Raw genomic sequence first — 22,353 nt, 5'->3', positions numbered from 1 at the left:
GAATGCTTGAATTTCTGCAAATACAAGATTAACAAACTTTAACAAAGTAGAAACTGGACCAGTAGATACTTTGTTGCAGTTTCAGCTGCCCCTCAACAAACCACAGAGTCAACCCCTATGGTTAAGGCAGTGTGTGGCACTAACATTTGGATATAATGGTCCTAAGGCAGTTTTTGATACACCTCATTCTGCACTGGGGTTTTTTTGGAAACATTTTCAAAGGCAAAACTAAGTTTATTCATTAGTAAGAGTGGAATTTATTACATGGAAAATTCTACCTTTTCTTGTTACAAAGGAAAAAAACTTACACCCTCTTTGAAAAGATTTGTATGTTTTAAGACACTATTGAGATTGTCTTTAAGAACACTTCAGTGAATAACTGAAGTTTTTAAAGATCAATGCATATACTAACATCTTCAAAGTAACAGAGTGCAAAAACTTCACTCACCTTTGTTAGACATCAGATAACCTCTGCTTATGTTTGCTGGTATGTTTGTTAGCTGGTAAATAATGTATTGCTCTTGCAGTACCAAAAAGACCTGAGAAGTGTTTTTATTCTTTCAGGTCAGGCTATTAACTATCCCATTGTTTTAAAGAAAATACAGACTACTATAGCAGTACCACTGGCTGCCAGATCACGTTGCACATTCGCAGCTGGAACAACACTACAGTTTATGAGTTATGAAATGCAATTGCATCTGAACATGAAAAACATTTTAAAGTCAAGATATGTAAATTCACTGTCATAAAAGACATGCCATTAAGGTTCCATTCTACACATCCGGGTGAAAAATTTGTTAAAAAGTCGAGAAGCAAAAATGCATAAAATCTGTAATAGGCAACAATATACAAAGTTTCAAATATAAAATCATGACTCGTATAGTTTGTCACTTGCATCTTTCCACAAGAGGAAATTAAAAGAACCAGACACCACTGAACTTCTACACAAGCTTCTTGTGTTTCAATGTCATTTATTGAGGAGTGAATGAGATACTGTCAGACATGCCAAAGAGACTTCACATTCAAGGGCTGGAAGCTGAACAGCTTTCCTCATTGAGTCACTGTACAAGTTGTTTTTGGGAATCTGAAAGTGCGATCAATGAGGTCTTCATGCTCGATGTTTGTCTTCAGTTTTTCATCTTTTGATCTACTAACTTGTTGGGCAGAAGGACACTTTCTACCCTACAAAGACTCACACTCCAATTAATACAATTAACACTAGATGTAGAGAAACGTTTATCTGTTATAACGTACATCTACTGCTGAATACAAGGTCTTAAAGCTGTTTCTTAATTCATTATGTCTAATGAGAAAATTCAACTTGTTTCCCTTTCACCATCGTATGGATGGTTTATACCGTTAGAAAAATACTCTTCAGTGCTATTGTAGGGTTTACAGGAAACTTCTTCCATGTTGTGGGATAGAAACAGATTTTAACACCGTTCTGAAAGAATGCTTCTTCCTGCTCCAACTGCCTGTAGGTTGCAGAAGAATGGCCTACACGCACTACAGTTCTGGTTTTACTCAAAAAAGAAACAAAAGAAACCTAAACAATAGGGTAAACGTTTATTTGGAGTTAGTTTTCTTGCAGATGATAATTAAGGCCCTTCAAGCAGAGTTCAGGAGCTCCTGTATGGCTGCCTGTTGATCTGCATTGAGCTGTGATATGCATTCTGTCCACAGTCCTCCAGATGTCTAGAAAACAAATGAGAAGTTGTCTTTATGCAGGTTGACAAGCTTCTAAGACACACACTCAACTTTCATATGTTTACAAAGTTCAACATTCACTGGGGTTATTCCTGTAATATGTATGCCCAACAGAACTGACTGAAATCTTCAGTTACACATAGTGCTACATAGGTTCAACTAGAGATGCTCCAAAACACTGACGAAAGGGCAGCTCTGGTTACATAGCACCACTGTAATTTAGAGTATAAACTCCTGGGAACTCCCTATAATTAAGTGGGTCAAGTGACAATTGACACTTAAATTAACCACAGCCTAAACCTTTTGCTCTGTTTCTCACTGAAGTTAAAAGGCCAACAACGTTCAGGCCAAACTGAACCATGCCTAAATGTGAGAGGATCTTGTGGGCGCTGGTGCACCAGTAACGTGTTCAGAGGAAGGGAGCACAGTGATTACAGTGTGACACTGCTGCTTACACTATGTGCCTATGTGCAAAATTCCGCTGCCAACACACGGCATTACTCTTTACTGGAATGGTCAAGTACTTCCCAGAGAGAAGAGAACATACTTGGCATCTATCTGGGTAAATGTAAACCCACACTTTCCTGCCCTGCAGTACACCTCAGCTGTGTTAACACAGCCCTTGGCTGAGACATTGGCCTTTGAAGTCACCATCGGTAGGGAATGGTTTTAATGGTACCAGAAAATTAAAAAAAATTGGGAAAAAGTATTTATTCACTCATCAACAGAAGCTGGAAGCAGCCAGCACCCTGCTTCCTTTAGAAGGACAATGATAGGAAAAAAACAAATTGCAGGTGGCAGGCTGTAGGTCTTTAGATCAGCTTTCATGATAGAAGTACACTTGAAGTAAATTTTTAAAAAAAGTTTTAATTTATATTTGGTATACTTTATGTTTAGCTCTACTATAATGCTGTTTTCTCACACACATAAAAAAAATCAAAGATGGATTCACAGAATACAAAAAAATTTGAAAACAAAGTCCTCGAGTTTGGGTTTGTGTTTTTAATTTTAAATATTAGGCATTTTAGATTCTCAGTTTACAATGGATTGTTGCACATTTAAATGTGCTCTTCCAGCATTTCTGACACACATTCATATCGATACTCTACAATGAAATGCTTCTGGCCTGAAAATACTTAAGCATGAGGAAAAAAGTTTATGTTTAATTCCAGCTAAGACCGTAATGTTGCTCACGTCAGACACTGGCAGTGGAACAGATTACTGAGATAATAAATAATAATAAATAAATAAAATATATTTCTCCTAGAATCCAGGAAGCAACAGCAGCAGGCAGACTGTTAGCAACTAGCCAGCCTTTAAAGTTCCTACCATGGTATGCAACATTTACAGTGCTTTACTAAAGTCAAAAGTACTATGTGTGAAGAGAGACAGAGGATTGGTAACAGTACGCTGAAATTGTATTTAAAAAAACCCCATAACCTTTAAGATCCCCCCTGCCCCAGCCTGAATTAAACCAATGCAGAAGTCTTGTTCCCATATTAATGTTCCTGTAATTCCTGGCCAAAACAAGACTTTGGTATATACGACTAATCTATACATGTATGTTTCATTGTATTTTTTTTTTTAAATAATCAATTAACCTTGAACATTTAAGGTGAACAAATGTATTAGCATACTTTAACACAAAAGTTCCACACCCAGACTTCACGCACTAACAGCAAGGATTTCTATCTATCAGCCAGAATCTAGAGCAGCCACTTACACCACTTTCACTTTGAAACTTTGCTTTGATTTCATTCTTTTTATGCCTTCAGAGTTTTAACAAATCATCCAAGTGAATCCTTTCCAAAACAAAGTATTCCTAAAATTCTTGAAACTGAGTTTTGCCAAAGCAAGCCAGGTAGAACAGACAATAATTCAACAGCTGCTGCTCCAAAGCCTCTACGCATTTTTATAAGCTATATGCTTGCCAGGTGCTCTACTTACTATCATTAGGTGCTACAACTGTCACATACGACCACCTGAGAACATTTGGCCCTGGATCAGATCTGCCCTATGAGCACTATCACTTACAACACTTTGGAGAGGTGCAGCTTAAGTACTCGGACATCCTCATCACCCAGCACCATAAGTCTCGCTATGGCATAAGGAAAGTGAACCTTGAGGCAGCTCCCCAAAGGCAGGAAAACACTGAACAGCCGCCTGTATTTGCACTGGATTAAAGAGGGCAGTAGTAGAATTACCTGTGGTTTGCACTCACTCTCTAGCAAAGATCCCAAGCAAGTCACCACAGGGTGCTGGGGACCCTTACAGGAACCACATGGTGGATCAAATTCTGCATCACAGCTCACTGATACAAAGACAGGCAGATTTCTCTCCAGATTTTAATTTTTGGCTCATAAAAAAATCCAAACACACACACAAACAACTCATACTGGCTAGCATTTTAATCATCCAGCTGCATATATCTTAAAACTTTTTTTTTTAATGAATAAGCTTCTGAAGTTTATCAAAAGAAACAGATTTTATTCAAGTGCTAATGTTACCAAGTTTTATCATTAATAGTTCAAGGAATGTCCAAGGATCTCCAAGATCATTGTTCAAAGCATTATTCTTTAAGGAGACAAGGCTCTCAAAATTCGTTTAACAGTTCCACTACTTCTGAAAGTAGATTCTAAATATTCTCTTTATACCTAAGCAAGCACTTACTTACCTGCACTTGGCGAACAACATTAGCCAACCGCTTGGTACATGGATCTTCATGTTTAATAGCTTCATGAATTTCACCATCCGCAATTATACCAAATATTCTGGGAAGGTTAGAGTTGTTGGGACCGAGGACAACTGGGTTGTTGCTGTTACAATCAAAATACATATTACAAATAAATTAATATTTAACTAAAAAAAGTTAATGTAAGCATTTTACATGCAAGTTGAGTGATTTTGAAATATCTTATTCTAAAGTTGCTTATTTACATTTAAGTTTCACTCAGCTGAATAAGTATGCATAGCTTTGTTGCCTGCTGACAGAATGTTCCCTCTTCTGTTAATATTTAACCATCTCATTCTTTAATCAGCCCACACTTTATCAGGAAGAAGTTCTGAACTTTACAGAACAGTTGAGTTCCGTGCAGAGGAACTGTAAATAGTGTGACAGAAATACCCTTCCTAAAAGGGCTTATTCCTCTCTCCCTCTCAGTGCTGTAAGGGGGAGGAGGTTGTGCTACTGGCGTCAGGAGCACCAGTGACTTCAGCTCCTCTGCCAGCACTCTCACTGACACAGCAAGTAAACAGTTCTGCTCCCTCTTTCCCAGCCAAGTGTTGGAGTAGAGGAGAGCTGGCAACCAGGGATCTGGGTTGAAAACATGATCTACTTCCAGCCCTGCCACCTACCACTGCTGGAACGCAGAGGCTGTGAACGTAGGACTGACAGAGAAGTAGGCAGCAAGGCTGATCCACCTGCCCAGAGCTGGGTACGAAAGTGTGCTAGTACTGTAATTCCTCATTTCTATACACAGGTACATGCATACATGTCAATATTAGCATGCTGTCTCTACTGTCAGCCTGGGGACCTCAGCCGCCACCACCCATTTTGAGAACTTGCCTTAACAAAGCACCAAGAGATACAAGGTATTCACACTGTAGAAAAGACTGTAGGAAATCTAAGTTATTTCCTTCCCGTTTTTCTACTAAAATATAATATAGTGTCAGACAAAACATGGCTACTACATAATGTTTCAGAAGCTGACATTCTCCCACTCAATGATGAAGTGCAACTTGCACCCACACTCGAAGAATTATCTTTTTTTCTCCAGTGACCTATGGGAGGGAGCACAAATCTAAAGAACAAGCTGTGCGACAAGATGCTTTCAATAATAACTGAAATTATTATTACAAACTTATTAAGGGAGATGACAACGTACCATGAAATTATCTATATTATTTCTCTACTTCATACTTTGTTTTGTTGATACTCAAGCTTTTGGAAAGCAAAAAGGTGCAAAGCTACTTTAAAAGATTATGAAAAAAAGGCTGCAAGGGCATGTGTGCTGCTCTCAAGTAAAAAGACCTGATCAGTTATTAATGTTGGTACGTAAGCAGAGCATCAAAAATTTTCCCGAAATTGTCAGTAGAATTTCCCAGCTGATCCTTTCCCACTATGTACATGCAAAACAGCCAGGAATTTCTTCAAGCCACGCAGACGTTAGTTAGGATGAGAACACTGTCTGCTTAAAAAAAACAAGCAATAACATAACGGAAAGCTCAGTTCTGACATTCCAAATTATCGTCTCTAAAGCATATGCAGATTAACCTGGCAGTTTCTCAGTTTTGGAAAATGAATGCAAGGAAAGAACCTCCAAACAGGCTTACTTTCTGCATTCATGTCAAGTCTTTGCCTTACCTCTCAATTAAGTCACACAGATAATTGAAAGTATGAACAGCTTCTTCTTTATCTTCATGAAGTGGAAGCCACGATAACCAGTGTGGCAGGACTTCTTCAACATTTACACAGTCGGGCTTGAACTTCATTATCTTTCCTACAGCTGAAATGCAGTTCTCTGTTGCATTGACATTCTCTTTGGTTTTGGCATCTGGTGACTGAATGACTCTCACCAGCAATGGAAGCGCCTCTAATTTTTAAACAACACAAGAATAAAGTTTAATGCACAATCAAGTTACATTTTATTAACATCATAAATTTTAAATTAGATTACTGCACATATTAAAAATGGGAATTTTTGAGGTCTGAGCACCAAAACCCAGTCATCCCAATGTCCCACTACTTCTAGGTTCTTCCCTGTTCAATAAACATCATATGAAAAAACAAACAAGCAAAGCTATGCGAGGAAACACAAGAAAACAGCTGTGACAAAACTTTGGATTTGCTTTATAAGTTTAGAACAAAAAAAAAAAAAAAAGAAAACTTCCTGTGTGTCTCAACTGGAGTTATGCAATCTAAAACATAAAAGACATTGTAACTTATAGTAAAAACATAGATAACAAGCCCATAACAAGTTCTGGGCTCCCCAGTTCAAGAAAGACAGGGATCTTCTAGAGAGAGTCCAGCAGAGGGCCACAACGATGATCAGGGGCCTGGAGCATCTGCCGTATGAGGAGATGCTTCAGCCTGGAGAACAGGAGACTGAGAGGGGATCTTATCAATGTCTATAAATACCTGAAGCGTGGGGGGCCAAATGCATTGGGCCGGGCTCTTTTCAGTAGTACCCAGTGACAGGACAAGGGGCAAAAACTGGAGCACTGGAAGTTCCAGACAAACTTAAGGAAAAACTTCTTTACTGTGAGGGTGCCAGAGCCCTGGGACAGGCTGCCCAGAGAGGTTGTAGAGTCTCCCTCTCTGGAGATGTTCAAAACCCACCTGGATGCTTCCCTGTGCAACCTGTTGTAGGGAATCTGCTTTGGCAGGGGGGTTGGACTAGATGATCTCCTGAGGTCCCTTCCAATCCCTGCGATTCTGTGATTATCTTTTTAATCTAACAGGTTATAGAACTAGCATGTTCTATAAACATGGGATGATGAAAAAGCACCAATACAGTGACATTCACATTAATGTGGACTGTAGTGCATGTCTACAGTGTATGCCTGCTGTACATCTTTTGCTGGTGCACACATATATATAAAAATATGTATGTACCTACACACACACACACCTCCCACCGCTAACAGCTCATAGGAGCAATCTCATCTGGTGAATCCACCTGGCATGGTTTAGGTTGTAAAAATCAAACGAAGAAAAAATGACAATTCTCTTGCTGGGTTAATAGTAATTATTATTATTTTTTAATAGTTCTGCAGGTAACCACATGCACACTTCTAAATGAACATTAATGTCATATTTTTAATTACTAGTGTCCATGCAGAATTTGGAGCACTTCACATGCAGGCAGGAACAATTGTCCTTGTGTTCTTCTGCTAAAAATATAATGCTAAAGCTGTGAAATTCTGTATCAGCACAGAAAATGGGTTGTGGAATTGTGCAGAAAACACACTTCAAAAGAACTCAAATTACTGAGGAAGAGTGAGATCTCACATTACTTCATTTTGATGAGTAAGTAGCAGCTTTGCAGTTAAGGAATACACAATGACACTTGCTATATTAACTTCACTGAATTAGATATGTTTGAAGAATTTAGCAGCTATGGAAAAAATATGATTAACTCTAAGCGAGATGAAGATACTGTTACGGGGCTGACAAACATTACAGAACTGCACAACTATTGCTCATCAGACCCACTAGCCTGTGTACTGAATGCAGGATACTGATGCTGGGCTTTTCTGCAAAGCAGAACTTGTTTTGCAGACGGCTACAACGTCCAGGCAAACCGTGTCTGCATTTTAAACCTCAGGTTTTCACGACTGCTGAAGCTAAACCTCATCTGTGTTTCCTCACACTCCTTACTGCTAAGGGATGACTCTGTAGGTATGTGTGTCCTTGCAGCTGTAAGATTAGTAGGGCATCAAAATGAATCAGCATAGTCTCGTCTCTACAGCTTAGCAGACAAGTTTTCTTCTTGTCTAGAAAACAGATCTATTCACATATAGATGTTGTGGTAGATAATTCCTAAAAACCCGTTTTGAATACAAAAGACCATCTTCCATAATAACAACAGTTTTTTTCCAAGGACTGACTGCTCTGACATTGTGCACCACCAAAAGTCTCGAGGCCATTTGATATGATTTAGGAAGAAACACATGCAGTTGATTAGTACAATATGCACAGAGAATAACTGATTATATTCTTCCACAAACATAAGAAATAGAAGCAAATTTAACAGTCACATGAATTGTAACCTTGTAACCACATTTATAAAGTTTATTGATTTGCTGTAGTTTTTCCTTCAATCTTATTTCTTCGTTATTTACTAATTCTATTTTTAATTCTTTTTTTTTTCATCACAATGTATCTCTTGTGCCATTTACAAGTTCTCCCTATATTCCTGTATTTCTTTCAACTGACTGCCAAAAACGGTCATGTTCATACATCTGCTTTTTCTGAATAGTCTTATGTCTTTACATACTGCTACAAACTTGCAATAGAACACTATGCCACTGCTATATATTAATTAGCAAAGAAATTAATTTATAAATAAAAGCTCATAAACATGTTTTCAGAGAAGACAGTAAAACCTATGGGTAGAAAGCCTCTCATGCCATGTATTTACTTTGTTTCTAATCACAGCACATCTTCATCTATTAAAATGAATCACAAAGTTCTTTCAGGTACATACAAAAGAATTCAAAATACTTTTGAGGTGCCTGCTAATAAGCTGTATGCTGTAAAGTAAAAAGGTTATTTTATCTAAACATCCAACTAAAGGAGAAGCCAAGTGTCTTGGGTTAATCAAGGATTATTTATCCAAATGCAAAGAAAAGGATCAAAGTTGTTACAACATTTAAGTGGTCCAAGGTCCAGTCTAATGAATGAAAAATAAAATTAAACTTCAACAGATGCTAAAAACCCCCAAAATTCCAAAATCAGAACTGTCTTGACCTCAGTCTCTATTCCTCTAGCCCTGAGACAAGACAAAACATTATGGAAAAGTTCACCAAAAAACCCTTTTAGGAAGTATTTTTCTACATAATTTTAAATTTTAATGCTCTTAATGCTCTGTCACTGCAAGGTTTCCCCCATGCTTTTTTTTTTTTTAAAAAAAAGACACCTCACCTTGATTGTGACCATGTGACAGTTATATTGACATTAACAGTGAAAATTAGAACCTCTACTGATGTAGTTAAGTCTTGACTTGTGATAAAGCCCTAATTTATCCCTATCATACGGTTCTTATTTTCTTACATAATTTAATTCAGCTTTTGTTTAAGATTCATGTGAAATACATATTTGAAACAGCTAACTAAATATTTTCTTAAAAAGGAAAACAACACTCTGATAAGGGATGCTATTTAGTGTGTAAAATGAGTGCCAGCAGACAATAATTTAAATTCAAGATGAATTTGAAGTTTTCCAGAAACTTGAGACATTCAGAAAGCAAGCAGACAAAGTGTTTCTGACAGGCATTATCATACTCATTTAAATTCTTAGTCACAGAAATTAGGTTCCTTTTTACATAAAGGGAAAGCAGAGAGCCGAATTAGTTGTATTCTAGGCTACTCCTTAATACAGGTCACTTGTGTAATTTTTCCAAACGTCCAAAAGGTTTTGCATTAATATGTAACCACATTAGTATTAATAAAAAGCAACTATGAGACAGGTGTGTACCAGAAAGCTATTTTTTATGAAATTAACATTTCCATGTCAGACTTTTTTTTTTTTTTTTAATATGTAAATCAAGTAATCAAGTTTGCTAAGCACCAAGTGCTGCAACAGAAATGCTACTAAGCAGAACATCATTAAAAGCCCAAGGAATTCAGGTGCTTTACTCATCATCACCAGTCTGCCATCCAGGTTATATGCTGGCAATCTATTTCACTGCCAAAGGGAACAGACCTCATTAACCAAGAAGTGAGCAATTTTTAACACCCCCCTCACCCCCACATCACAGATTCAAGTAGTTTTATCAGATGCTTGTACGTACCTGTGCAAAAAGGACGATAGCTGTCCCCACCAAACTGTGCCATAACTCCAACACCGTAGGCAGCTGCTTGCCTAACCTCTGGGCTGTTGTCACATATTGACTGTACCATTGGCCTCAGGAAGTATTCAGCGTACTTGAACGAGGAGGGGCTGCAGTGCTCTACAATATCATCAAAAATGCACAGCCCCCATTGTCTGTCTGGCCATGGCCTATGTGGACACTGCATCAAAAACAGGTAACGTTTAAGCCACCTTAGAACTGGTAATTTCTGTACAGTCCATTGTATTATATTAAATCCAGGTGAGTATCTAAGCTAAATCTGAGCTGATTTTAGGCTAAATCCTTTATCTCTATTTCACACTCCGTTACTGATTTCAGTCTCAATTTTCCCCACTGTAACAATTTTTGTCCCTCTTCTTGAAAACCACTTTAGAGAGTATTGGACACTCCCAGGTAAAATAAATTTCCCAAAATAGTTGTGTGTGTCTATGATCCTGGGTCTTGCAACACAGACATCAGAAGTACCACAGCAGCGCAGCTGTTCAAAAAGCAGAGAGTAACAACTCCATACTTGAGCTAGAACAAACCTTCAACTTCCTCTATTTTGTAAATCAGTAATTGCTAAATGCTATCTACCAAGTTCTCCAAGATTCCAGCATGGAAGGCCTATTAACACATCAGAAAAAAATAAAAGTCAAATTAAAAGAAAGCAAGGTACTTACAATTAGGTTGACAATTAGTGGAAGTAGCCTTTCAAACCACGGCAGTACCTTCTCCTTATAACTGCTGAATATTGAGTGCAAAATGTCCGATACTTTAGTCAAAATATAAACGTCACTGTCATCCTGGTAGGAAAAGGATACAACTCACATTAGCACTAAAGATCTTTAAAATAGTGGAAGTTGCATGAAATGCTAAGGTCTCTAAATTAAGGGAATAAAGTTGTTTAAACAAAATCAAATCATTAAAGTCCACTATTTTTCAACTCTTGTTCTAATCACAGAATGACAGAAGCAAAGAATGGTTTGGGTTGGAAGGGACCTTGAAAGACTGTCTAGTCCAAACCCCTGAGAAGGACATGGACATCTTTCACTAGATCAGGTTTCTCAAAGCCCCGTCCAACCTCACCTTGAACATTTTCAATAATGGTGCATCAAGAGCTTCTCTGGGCAACCTGTTCCATTGTCCCACCACCCTCACAGTAAAAAAATTCTTCCTTATGTTCAACCTACACCCACCCTCTTTTAGCTGAAAACTGCTGCCCCTTCTCCTGCCACTACAGGCCCTGGTAAAAGGTCTCTCTCCATCTTTCGCATAAGCCCTCTTTACATATTGAAAGGCTGCAACAAGGTCTCCCCAGCGCCTTCTCTTCTCCAGGCTGAGCAATCCCAACTTTCTCAGCCCTTTTTCATAGGAGAGGTGTTCCAGACCTCTGACCATTTTTGTGTCCCTCCTCTGGATCCGCTCCAACAGGTCCATGTCTTTACTGTGCTGAGGACTCCAGAGCTGGATGCTCAGGTGGGGTCTCACAAAAGCAGAATAGAGAGGGAGAATCATCTCCCTTGACCTGCTGGCCACACCTCTTTTCATGCAGCCCAGGATACAACTGGATTTCTGGGCTGCAAGTGCACATTGCCAGCTTACGTGAAATTTTTCATCCACTAGTATAACAGGTCCATGTCTTTACTGTGCTGAGGACTCCAGAGCTGGATGCTCAGGTGGGGTCTCACAAAAGCAGAATAGAGAGGGAGAATCATCTCCCTTGACCTGCTGGCCACACCTCTTTTCATGCAGCCCAGGATACAACTGGATTTCTGGGCTGCAAGTGCACATTGCCAGCTTACGTGAAATTTTTCATCCACTAGTATCCACAAGTCCTTCTCCACAGGGCTGCTCTCAACGCATTCATCCCCCAGTCTGTATTGATACTGGGGACTGACTCAACCCAAGTGCAGGATCTTGCCATGTTGAACTTCACAAGGCTCACATGGGCCCACCTCTCAAGAATGTCCCGGTCCCTCTGGATGACATCCCCTCCCTCAAGCCCATCAACTGCACACCACTCAGCTTAGCGTCATCTGCAAAGTTGCTGAGAGTGCACTCAATCCCACTACCTATGTTGTTAATAAAGATATTATTACAACAGTATTATTATTATTATAACAGTAACGGTCCCAATACAGACCCTGAGGGACACCCTTCGTTGCTGATCTCCATTTAGACACTGAGCCACTGAATGCAACTCTTTGGACACAGCCATCCAGCCAATTCCTCATCCACAGAATAGTCCACCCATCAAAACCATATCTCTCCAGTCTAGTGACAAGGATGTTGTGTGGGACCATGTCAAAGGCCTTACAGAAGCCAAGATGGATGCCATCAGTTGCTCTTTCTTAACCCACCAACACGGTCACTCCCATCATAGAACCCACCAGATTAGTCAGGCATGATTTGCCCTTTTTGAAGCCATGTCAGCTGTCTCTAATCACCTTCCTGTCTTTCATGTGCCTTGACACAGCTTCCAGGAAAATCTATTCCATGATCTTACAAGGCACAGAGTGAGAATGACTGGTTGGTAGTTCCCAAGGTCCTCCTTTTTACTCTTCTTAAAAATGTAAGTCAATTGCTAGTACTCATTTGCCTAGGACTTGAAGGCTTGTTTCAGGGACAGAAAAATTTCATCAAGACAAACACTGACTTGTGCAAATTTACCGCTTCAATGGATTCCTTTTACAGAAGACAGATGGCCCTTTTCCTCTTCTGTACCTTACAGATACTGTAACAAGCTTTTATTGAAAAGAAAATGGATAACTGCCTTTGTGACAGAAGACTGTGTCAAAAATAAAAATAATATTAATTCTCTCCTCCTATTGCTTAACTTCATTTTTCACCTTGCCCAATTAATGCATCAAACTGGTGAGGTTAAGAACCTTAGCTCAGATTCAGCTATCAACTCATGTTATATCTGCAAGCAAGGATTGTTCCCTGGGCACACTTGTGTTGGGAAAACCCTTTAACTTTGTTTTAAACCAAGTTCTTATGTACTCAGTACGGTTCCTTTAATCAGTTAATACTTTAACGGGCAGAGAAAACACAACACAGCAAGTTTCTAGTCCCTAGTGAGAAACAGGTAAGTATTTCTCAAGCAACAGGTGGCTTCCTACAACTGGATATTTAAACCCTCCCTGGTTAGACAACTTTTGCATTGTGAAGGCATAATTCAAGCAATAACTCTGGAACACAGGCACAAATAAAAACAGAAGTAGAGAACTGCTGCAGCACACCACAAGGTCCATCTGGTCTGATATTGCCTGTTTAGTAATAGCTGGTAACAGATGCTCAGGGGGAGAGCATAACACTTGCTTAGTGTATTGCCTTCTACCCTCTATCAAATCAGCAATGTAGTTGTTGCCTAAGCTAGGGCTGTATCTGGATATCTTACTGAAACTACTGTTGGAATATCTTTCGTGACTTCTGTACTCCCTTATATTTCTGCTGCCTTGAGGTAAGGGCTGCATAAACATATTCCAAAGGTGTATATCCAAATGTTACTCATTACCATATGCTAATTCTGTCCATATGGCAAGTGACATTCTGGTCCTACTCTTACTTTCACAGGGTAATGCAGACAAGTATCCCTTGCAGTTTTGAAAAAAAAAAAAATCAGCAAGGTCAAATATAAATTAAATAATTTTTTAAAATGCCTTGCAACTCTGTTGCAGAGTATGGATTATGGATTGAGCTTTTCTGAAACTGCCACTTGCCAGCATTTTCTCTCGTTATCAGTACAGAGTGACACATAAGAAAAACAACAACAAACTACCTTAACTCACTGTCGACAAAAATGAACAGTAAACCTTGAAAATAAGAAAGGGAGAAAAATCAGGAAAGGCTCTTGGCTCAGAACTCAAGTTTTATTTTTTGATCCCAAGCAGTATGTAGGCACCAGAAATCTATCCTTCTGAATGCTGGCCTAATGTTTCCAAAGGAAAGAGGCTCAAGAACTGCACTGTTATTTAAGAAAGCATTTACATACAGGTGCAGGACCTGTCAAGATATATTCTGGAGTCTGCATACAGGTTAAGCTCATGTCAACGAGCTTCACACCTGCACTGCATTGCAAAAAAAATTCCTAATTCACAAATTTGCTGAGTATCTTTTATGTCTCATGCTATAAGCAGCAGTGACTTATTCTTAATTACTCTCTCCATACCAATATGATTTAATAGAACTATTGTATCTCTTCTACAGTCACCTCCACTTCAAACTAAGAAGTCAGTTCAGTACCTTAGCAGCTAAGTAGTCACTTTGGTATTCTCTCATAAGCAAACACAGCTATTACACCAGCTATTCACACTACATCCTCCTTTGATACTATTTTGGGTCTATTCTTTTTGAGACAGGCACATCACCTGACAAGGCAGAGGTCTAGGTATCAGAGGTATGCTCAAGGTTAAGAGTCACCTAGGTCATAAGGCACAAAGAAAAAGCATGTCAGGAGAGCTAGGCCTTAGACTGTCACTGATACAGTATGTGACAGCAGCCTACTTAAAGTCATCTAAGATTTGTTTGAGAGGATGAAGAAAATGAAGAGCTATACCCTGAGCTTCTTCCAGTATATCAGATAAGGTACACTGGTATATAAAAGAGGTTTTTTTATGTTTTATATGTTTTAATTCACACATGTTGTGTGACTTGCTTCTCACTGGAAGTTTTGAAGGAATATGGTAATAGAACATTCTTCCAGGAAGAAATAATACCTAGGATGCACTATGCTTTGACTGAGTAGCACAGCATACCCATGTAATGTATTTCCATCCTGCTGCTTTATGAGTGGAAAATCTCCCCAAACCAACTTACTTCATCTTGTAACGACTCTTCAACTTGTTCGTCATAGTCTTCATCTTGTCTTTTCACTACATTAAAAAACAAATATTAAAGCATTACATTTCTACAAGTGCACAAGAAGCGCGTGAAAAGATAAAAATGAAGCGGGAATGAATTTAGGAAAAGGAAACATTAGCTGAAAACACAACAGGAATTTTCTGTCTTTAAGACACTTCAAAGAGCTTCCACAGAAAAACAAGAAGTATAATGAGACAGCTCAGTTTAAGAATGTGTAAAAGCGCATTAAATGGAAATAAACACACCAGCTTGTTGACAAGGACAAGAAAATTGCACAGAAATAAGAACCTACCATTGCTTTAACAAAACAGCAAAGACTTCAGATGAAAAAAACACAGAAATGACAACACCATAGGCAGGTGCACTGTCTTTAAATAATTCTGTCCATCACTTTTGATTAAACTACAGTATTTCTGCAAATGATGCCATCTTCATCCTCTCAGAGCTTACAAATATAACTCATGGATTCTGTTGTTTCAAAGCCCAATTACCTGACATGTATGCAAATTAAAGAAATCTGAACTAAGCTTTTTTTTGTGTTCAGAAATTATTTTGAATTCTTCTTTAAAGAACAACCATTGTCACATGTTAACAGGAATTTGTGTTAACTTACCCTGTCTTAATTCTTGATTTTTAAAGTGCTCTTCTAGTTTTCCTTTCAATATTCCTCCAAGTTCTTCAAAGTGTTCGTTGTTAAGGCATCCATCTCCCATTACTTCAATGCACTGGTGAAATAAAATGATCAGTTTTTCAGCTTTAATTAAAAGCTGAGCAGTTTCAATTAAAAATCTAAGCATATAGAGAATATTAACAAATGCTCTGCTTTAAGTGATCACTAGCAGAAATCGTACTAATAAAATATTCATACTGTAATCAGTATTAAAATTATACAAGTAAGGCATAGTACCACTGTACAGTTCATGCACATAACTTCAGTGGTTTGAGGTTAAAATTAACAAATCTGGTAATTATTTTAGGCAAATATTTTGGCATTTTGGTTCTTGCAAAAAAAAGTTCAACTAAGTTTTTCAATTAGATAGAACAATGTTTATAGTCAAACCAAAATTTGTGTAGAGGAAGCCTTGCATTTCTTCCAGACATTGAAATGAACACGCCCTTTCTTACTGTATAAAGTGACAACCAGTAATGCCACAAAATATGTAAGGAAGAAAGTTACCTTTGCAAAAGAATGCATTATTTCTGAGAGAACATCTGAATCTGGTTCTGTCCCAATGGCTTTGATGAGTGCATCACACATGAAGTGCCACATCTGTGTGAGGTACTCTGGCCCACGAACTCTAGCACATTCAAGAAGGAGGGGCATTGACTCTGCTGCTGCCACTCGAACACGTTTCATTATTAAGGAAATAAAACAATCAAAGCCAACATAAAGAGCTTAGAATTTAAGTGCCAACCATGATAATGAAGTTATTAGTTTTCTATCCGAAATTGATTATTTTCTTATTACAGTCAAGTGCATTTGATTTCTTAATTAGATACAGATTAAGATCACAGGAAAATTGAACTGTGTGTTGTTTAAAAGTTGCTTCGTTGTTTCAAGCCTGTTTCAGGCCACAACAGAAAAGCTATTCAAGTTTTCTTCCACTTTGTTGGCACAAACATAATTTTCTCTACTGTTTGCTCTTAACATTATAGACATGCTTATTTAAAAACAGACTAGGGGAAAAAGTAGGATACATTGCCTAAAATAGTGTGTAAAACAACATTCTCAGAAACAATTTCTGCTATAAAGCAACAGAATATTTTAACACTAACACTTTCAATTCACTTAGGAAAACAGTAATCATGACTGATTCTTCCAAACTAAGTTTCCATTTTCACAGTAGAATTAATTAATAGGATATCATCATGGAAATAGAACTTCAACAAGGGAACCATCAGCTTTACAACTTGCTCTGTGTACTCCACGAATCCTTCTTTTAGCTCTTTTGCATAGCAAACCTGAAACACAAAGCATGGAAATACCGCCTTTAATGGAAAACACTGTTACTAATATTTTTTCAACTATGTAATTATGAGAAAGATTGTTAAACCTTTAAGTTTTATACATTTATTTTTTAAAATATACAATAATCCATTTACCTACCCCCTATACCGTAGTATTTTAAGAAACCCTGATAGCAGCACGAGTTCTCACTATCAGTATGTGCACGTGTTTCTCAAACCAAATTCAGAAACATCAGCATTTTTGAAAAGGAACTACTCTTTAACATCCCCAATTCCTTAAAAGTATTGCTAACAAAGGAAAACTATCTGTTCATCTTAAAAATGGAAGCTCCAAACTGAAGAAACTATTTTTAGTCAAGTAAGCCACACACAATGAAGTGTCTGAAATCCAAACTATAACACTATCACCTGAAGAAAAACAGAACTATTTCATTTGAGACTATAAAGAGTATTTTTGTTACAGATTTTGGCTTCAGACCGGACTGTCTAGCAATACACAGATCACCAAAAACTGTCCTATTACTCACCAGCATCTGGCATGCCGTTGCTTTTTCTTCAAGGCCTGCAGTTTTAATTCCAAAACTTTGCTGATCTCCTAGGTTTACAAATTCCCAACCATCATCATCACTCATATTCTCCATATCTTGTGCTGTTAAAAAGGAAGAAGAAAAAAATAAGAAAATCTACAAGTGCTACAAAACCATTTATTTCCATATTTTTTTCAAGCAAAACATTATCTTAAACCTACTGTCTAAAAGAGCTACTTCAGGTTTAATGGATGCAGTCTTCATTAAAGGTCCCATGACAACAGGAAGGTACTGCTGAAATTCCTTTCCAAGAATTTTACACATTCTGGCCCATGCTGAGATCATGTAAGAAATCTATAAAAGAGAAGATAGTCAGAATTTTCACGTCCTACATTTTATTTCAATGCATACTTAAAAGAAAAGTGTAATGGAAGAACATTATACAATAGGACTTTTTAAAAGAATCTGTCAGCAGAGCATAAAACTTATTTCAAAGAGAAGAACTTATCCAATATGCAATCCATATAAAAATGCATCTTCAGAAGGCCTGTCTCAAGTCTTCATTTGTAGCAACAACTGACAGTACCTCTGATCAAAGCTGCTATACATCTAAAAATGTGACAGTATAAGATGTACTTGTAATGCAATCACGACTGTCTTCAAAAGTCAGTTGATTTCTGAACTGAGTAATATCCTGAATTTAAATGATACCACTGAGCCACATTCCTGAAAATAGCAAACAGAGCATAAAAGAGTGCAGTACTGTGTTTTCAGAGGAGTATTTGTTTTCAGATGCACAAGTCAAAATAGTTCTCCACTCATTAGAGCAGCTGTCTAACAAGTCTTGTTGAACTATTTATAAGAAGGTGACAGCAAAGGAATAGGTCATACAATGCCAAACAAAGTAGTTACTAATAGACAAGGAATGATTACCCACATGCTGAAACTTCTTCAGCAAATACAGGTCCTGGAAGCCTCATTTCCTAAACACAGTTCTGTGAAATATTCTACCGGCACCTAATTGCCCATGTTAGGGTAATCAATTAATCAATTTGAACAAATAGTCTGAAGGTGTAATTACATGGGGAAGAAATGTCACAGGTACAAAGAACATTTTTAATACTAACCAATAAGCTACACACTATAAAGAGACAATTTTAACATACCTGTGGATCATCATCTTCTAGATCACTGAAGTCTGTTTGTGTCTTCAATAACAGCTGCATTACATCTGATGCATCCTGCATAAACTAGATATAGGAAAAAACTATGTTTTTAAAGGCAAATTAAAATGGTACATTTCTGAGAGTTAACATCAAACAATTTAAGTGAGCATTTATGTCCAATACACTATCAAGACACAAGCTAAAGCTGGAAATAGATTGAAACATAGATGAAAGTGAAAATATAAGCTCTTTTTCTCCAAGTATCATCAAGTCATTCTTGACTTAAGCTTCATATGTTTGAAAGCAAAGACTATTTAAATAAAACACATCATAAATAAATACTAATACTCACAAAACCTAATCTGACAATTCTAACTTCCCCAGATACCCTCCTTACTATTTGGACTCCTTTATGGAACTGGGTCGCAAGTGGTGTTCCCCAGGGCTCAGTACTGGGGCCAGCTCTGTTTAATATTTTTATCAATGATCTCGACAAGGGGGTCAAGTGCACTCTCTGTAAATTTGCAGATGACACCAAGTTGGGCAGGAGTGTTGATCTACTTGAGGGTAAGGAAGGTCTGCAAAGGGAGGTGGACAGGCTGGACCAACAGGCCAAGGCCAATTGTATGAGGTTCAACAAGGCCAAGCGCCGGGTCCTGCACCTGGGTTGCAACAACCCCATGCAACGCTACGGGCTTGGGGAGGAGTGGCTGGAGAGCTGCCTGGTGGAAAAGGACCTGGGGGTATCGGTCAACAGCCGTCTGAACATGAGCCAGCAGTGTGCCCAGGTGGCCAAGAAAGCCAACGATATCCTGGCCTGTATCAGGAACAGTGTGGCCAGCAGGAGTAGGGAACTGATTGTGCCCCTGTACTGGGCACTGGTGAGGCTGCACCTCAAGTACTGTGTCCAGTTTTGAGCCCCTCACTACAAGAAGGACACTGAGGCACTGGAGTGTGTCCAGAGAAGGGCAGTGAAGCTGGTGAAGGGTCTGGAGAACATGTTTTATGGAGCGGCTAAGGGAACTGGGACTGTTTGGTCTGGAGAAAAGGAGGCTGAGGGGAGACCGATCACTCTCTACAACTACCTGAAAGGAGGTTGTAGCAGGTGGGTCTCAGTCTCTTCTCTCAAGTAACAAATCACAGGACAAGCTTCCTTTGGAAAAGGTTTGACTCAATGATCTTTTTCCAACCAAAACAATTCTACAATTCTATGGGATAAAAGCTAACAGCATGAGCTACTTTCATGCACTAGTAATATTTTACGTCACATCAGATGCCCCAATGACGTTACACCTATTGTCTTTCCACTCCCCGTGTTCCCAGTAGTCCTCCAAGAATAATTTATTGAACATTAGTTATGTTTAAAATCTGTTTAAAATTTAGTTGCACAAATAGCAAGTTTACTGGTAGTCCTTCCAAGTCAAAGCAAAGGGCTGGTGATTTGGGGGCTATTAGTATTTTTGTACTGCATACGTCAAATTATTTTACTTTGAAGTATGATTTTCTGTTTTCTTTACACAATAACATGAAAATACATAAACCATAATGCAAAGTTGCTATGAGAACATCACTTACACTCTTACATAGTCCTTCACAGTTGTTTCTCCGTACTTTTACAGGGACACATTTCAACCAACTTACCATCAACAAAAAAAGCCCTGCTAAATACATCAAGCCTCATGACAAACAAGTACTTCAAGTTCTATTATGAGCACATCTGAACTTTTTCAGGCAAAAAACAATGCTAAGTTTCCTTTTAACTAAATTTTACCTGCCATTCTGCCATTGCCTAAATGAAATGCTCCAGTATTTCTCTTTAAGGCAAAAACAAAACAAAACAAAAAACAACAAAAAAAAACCACCCTCAAAAAGGAAGAATGCTTGTTTTCAACATTGTTCAATATGACAAGAATAACTTAAGCTGTAATATTTTCATAAGATTCTATTCCAAATTAGTAAATCTAAACAGCAAGATGGTTACCTCAGAAATGAAAACGTGAAGGCAAACATAGAAATCAGTAACAACATATAGCTATGTTGTTTAATTCAAGTTTGTTGTTTTAATTCAAGTTGTTTTAATTGTTGTTTTAATTCAAGTTTTATGTTGTTTTAATTCTGAAGGCAAACATAGAAATCAGTAACAACATAGCTATAAGTTTAACAAGTGAATAAATTAATCCAGTGCTAACACCACAGAAAACAAAGGTGCTTTAAAATATATCTAGACCATTAGGTCAGATCTAAGCTTACCTTTTCTTTACCAACAGCAAGACCAATTAGGCTGATGCATTCAATAGTCTTTCCTCGTAAAAGTCTTAATTCCTTCTGAACAGCATTCTCAACAATGTGTTTTAAAGAGGGCATAAACAAGTCATAGTAGGGAACAAACTTCTCCTCTGCTGTATCTGCAACTGATGCAATTGAAGTCACAACTTGCTCCAAAACTAGTTTAGTGCCTTTCTGTATCAACTTGGAAAGAGGAAGAATAAAGCATTATATTTCTAAAGCACATATTTTACTTAAAAGCATGCCAAATCTAAAAAAACTCTCTTGTATGTATCCAAATTCTTGTCAGTTTGTAACAACATCAACAAGATATGTCTACTGGCATATTTCAGACAACTTAGTTCAGCTAAACTTGTCCTGCGTATGTGACAGATTACTCTTTGTGAAGCAGCTTGCTCAGTATATTATACCTCTTGTAATTTTATCACCATAGTGGAATGAAGGTGCTTCACTAGATTATCCAAATATGGAATAAGCAGAGACTTGGGACAATCTTCAGTGAAGTTTATGAGTGCTGCAGCTGCATGGGCTTGAACACGTTGGTTGCCTTGATCCTCCATGGTTTGCAGAAGAGCTGCTATCACCTAAAAAATAAATTATTATTTTCAGAAGAACAAGTTTCTGAGGGGATATAGTTTCACCTTTTTTTTTTTTTTAACTATTCTACTACTTGCCTTCTCATGAAATTTCTTTTGAAAACCAGGTGCGAAATCAGTTGCCATTTGTCCGATAGCATTACACGCAGCGTATCTTACTCTTGGATGCTGAAAAAGTATTTCCCTCAAATAGTTAGCAAGTAGTCGTGAGAGCAGAAATTAAAACATTTTGAAATAATTAATTGAATTAGACTCACAGGATCCTGAAGGAATAGCAAAACGAAATTAACTATCTCATTTAAAATTCCCTCCATCTGTTGGTGGCAGCCTTCTCCAATGGCTGAGAGTGCCATCAAGCCAGCATGTCTGTATTTCCAGTCAGCTACAGATGAGTAAAAAGAAAATACATGCATATTGTTCGTTTTGGAAACTACAAAGCACCACAAAGACAAATCACCTTTTTGGGGGGATGGGACAGGAGGAGGAGGAGTGAATAATAGGAAAGGGCAGGGAAATTGATGCATCTACTTGATTCGTTAAATGCTTTTCACTTTTTCTCACACATACTTCCAGAGATGCACAAAAACGTGAGCAGCTAATCCAGGCCTAGAAAAAAGAATTCTAAACTGCTGAAACAAGTATGTACCTGGTACTAGAGCCTGGGAACTGCATTTTCATTCTATAA

The 22,353-nt window shown here is 38.0% G+C and overlaps 1 protein-coding gene across 1 annotated transcript in view; it reads right to left on the bottom strand.

The window, feature by feature from the left end:
• Positions 1–934: 934 nt before the first annotated feature.
• IPO5 (importin 5) overlaps positions 935–22,353 on the bottom strand; it is a 42,281-nt gene continuing 20,862 nt past the window's right edge. Inside the window, exons 10-25 of the mRNA XM_010173045.2 lie at positions 21,926–22,050; positions 21,747–21,836; positions 21,483–21,656; positions 21,037–21,255; positions 18,787–18,870; positions 17,842–17,974; positions 17,621–17,742; positions 16,991–17,087; positions 16,303–16,475; positions 15,739–15,850; positions 15,081–15,136; positions 10,943–11,065; positions 10,221–10,440; positions 6,071–6,299; positions 4,382–4,523; positions 935–1,695 (exon numbers count right to left, since the gene is read on the bottom strand). Coding sequence (XP_010171347.2) covers positions 1,609–1,695; positions 4,382–4,523; positions 6,071–6,299; positions 10,221–10,440; positions 10,943–11,065; positions 15,081–15,136; positions 15,739–15,850; positions 16,303–16,475; positions 16,991–17,087; positions 17,621–17,742; positions 17,842–17,974; positions 18,787–18,870; positions 21,037–21,255; positions 21,483–21,656; positions 21,747–21,836; positions 21,926–22,050 — 2,186 coding nt within the window. The 3' untranslated portion in view covers positions 935–1,608. The remainder of the gene's footprint in view (positions 1,696–4,381; positions 4,524–6,070; positions 6,300–10,220; positions 10,441–10,942; positions 11,066–15,080; positions 15,137–15,738; positions 15,851–16,302; positions 16,476–16,990; positions 17,088–17,620; positions 17,743–17,841; positions 17,975–18,786; positions 18,871–21,036; positions 21,256–21,482; positions 21,657–21,746; positions 21,837–21,925; positions 22,051–22,353) is intronic.

This window comes from Antrostomus carolinensis, unplaced genomic scaffold (genome assembly GCF_000700745.2).
Source record: "Antrostomus carolinensis isolate BGI_N321 unplaced genomic scaffold, ASM70074v2 scaffold9658, whole genome shotgun sequence".
Lineage (NCBI taxonomy): Eukaryota > Metazoa > Chordata > Aves > Caprimulgiformes > Caprimulgidae > Antrostomus > Antrostomus carolinensis.
Note: the sequence above shows the minus strand (reverse complement) of the source record. Positions and strands in the feature narration are given on the sequence as shown.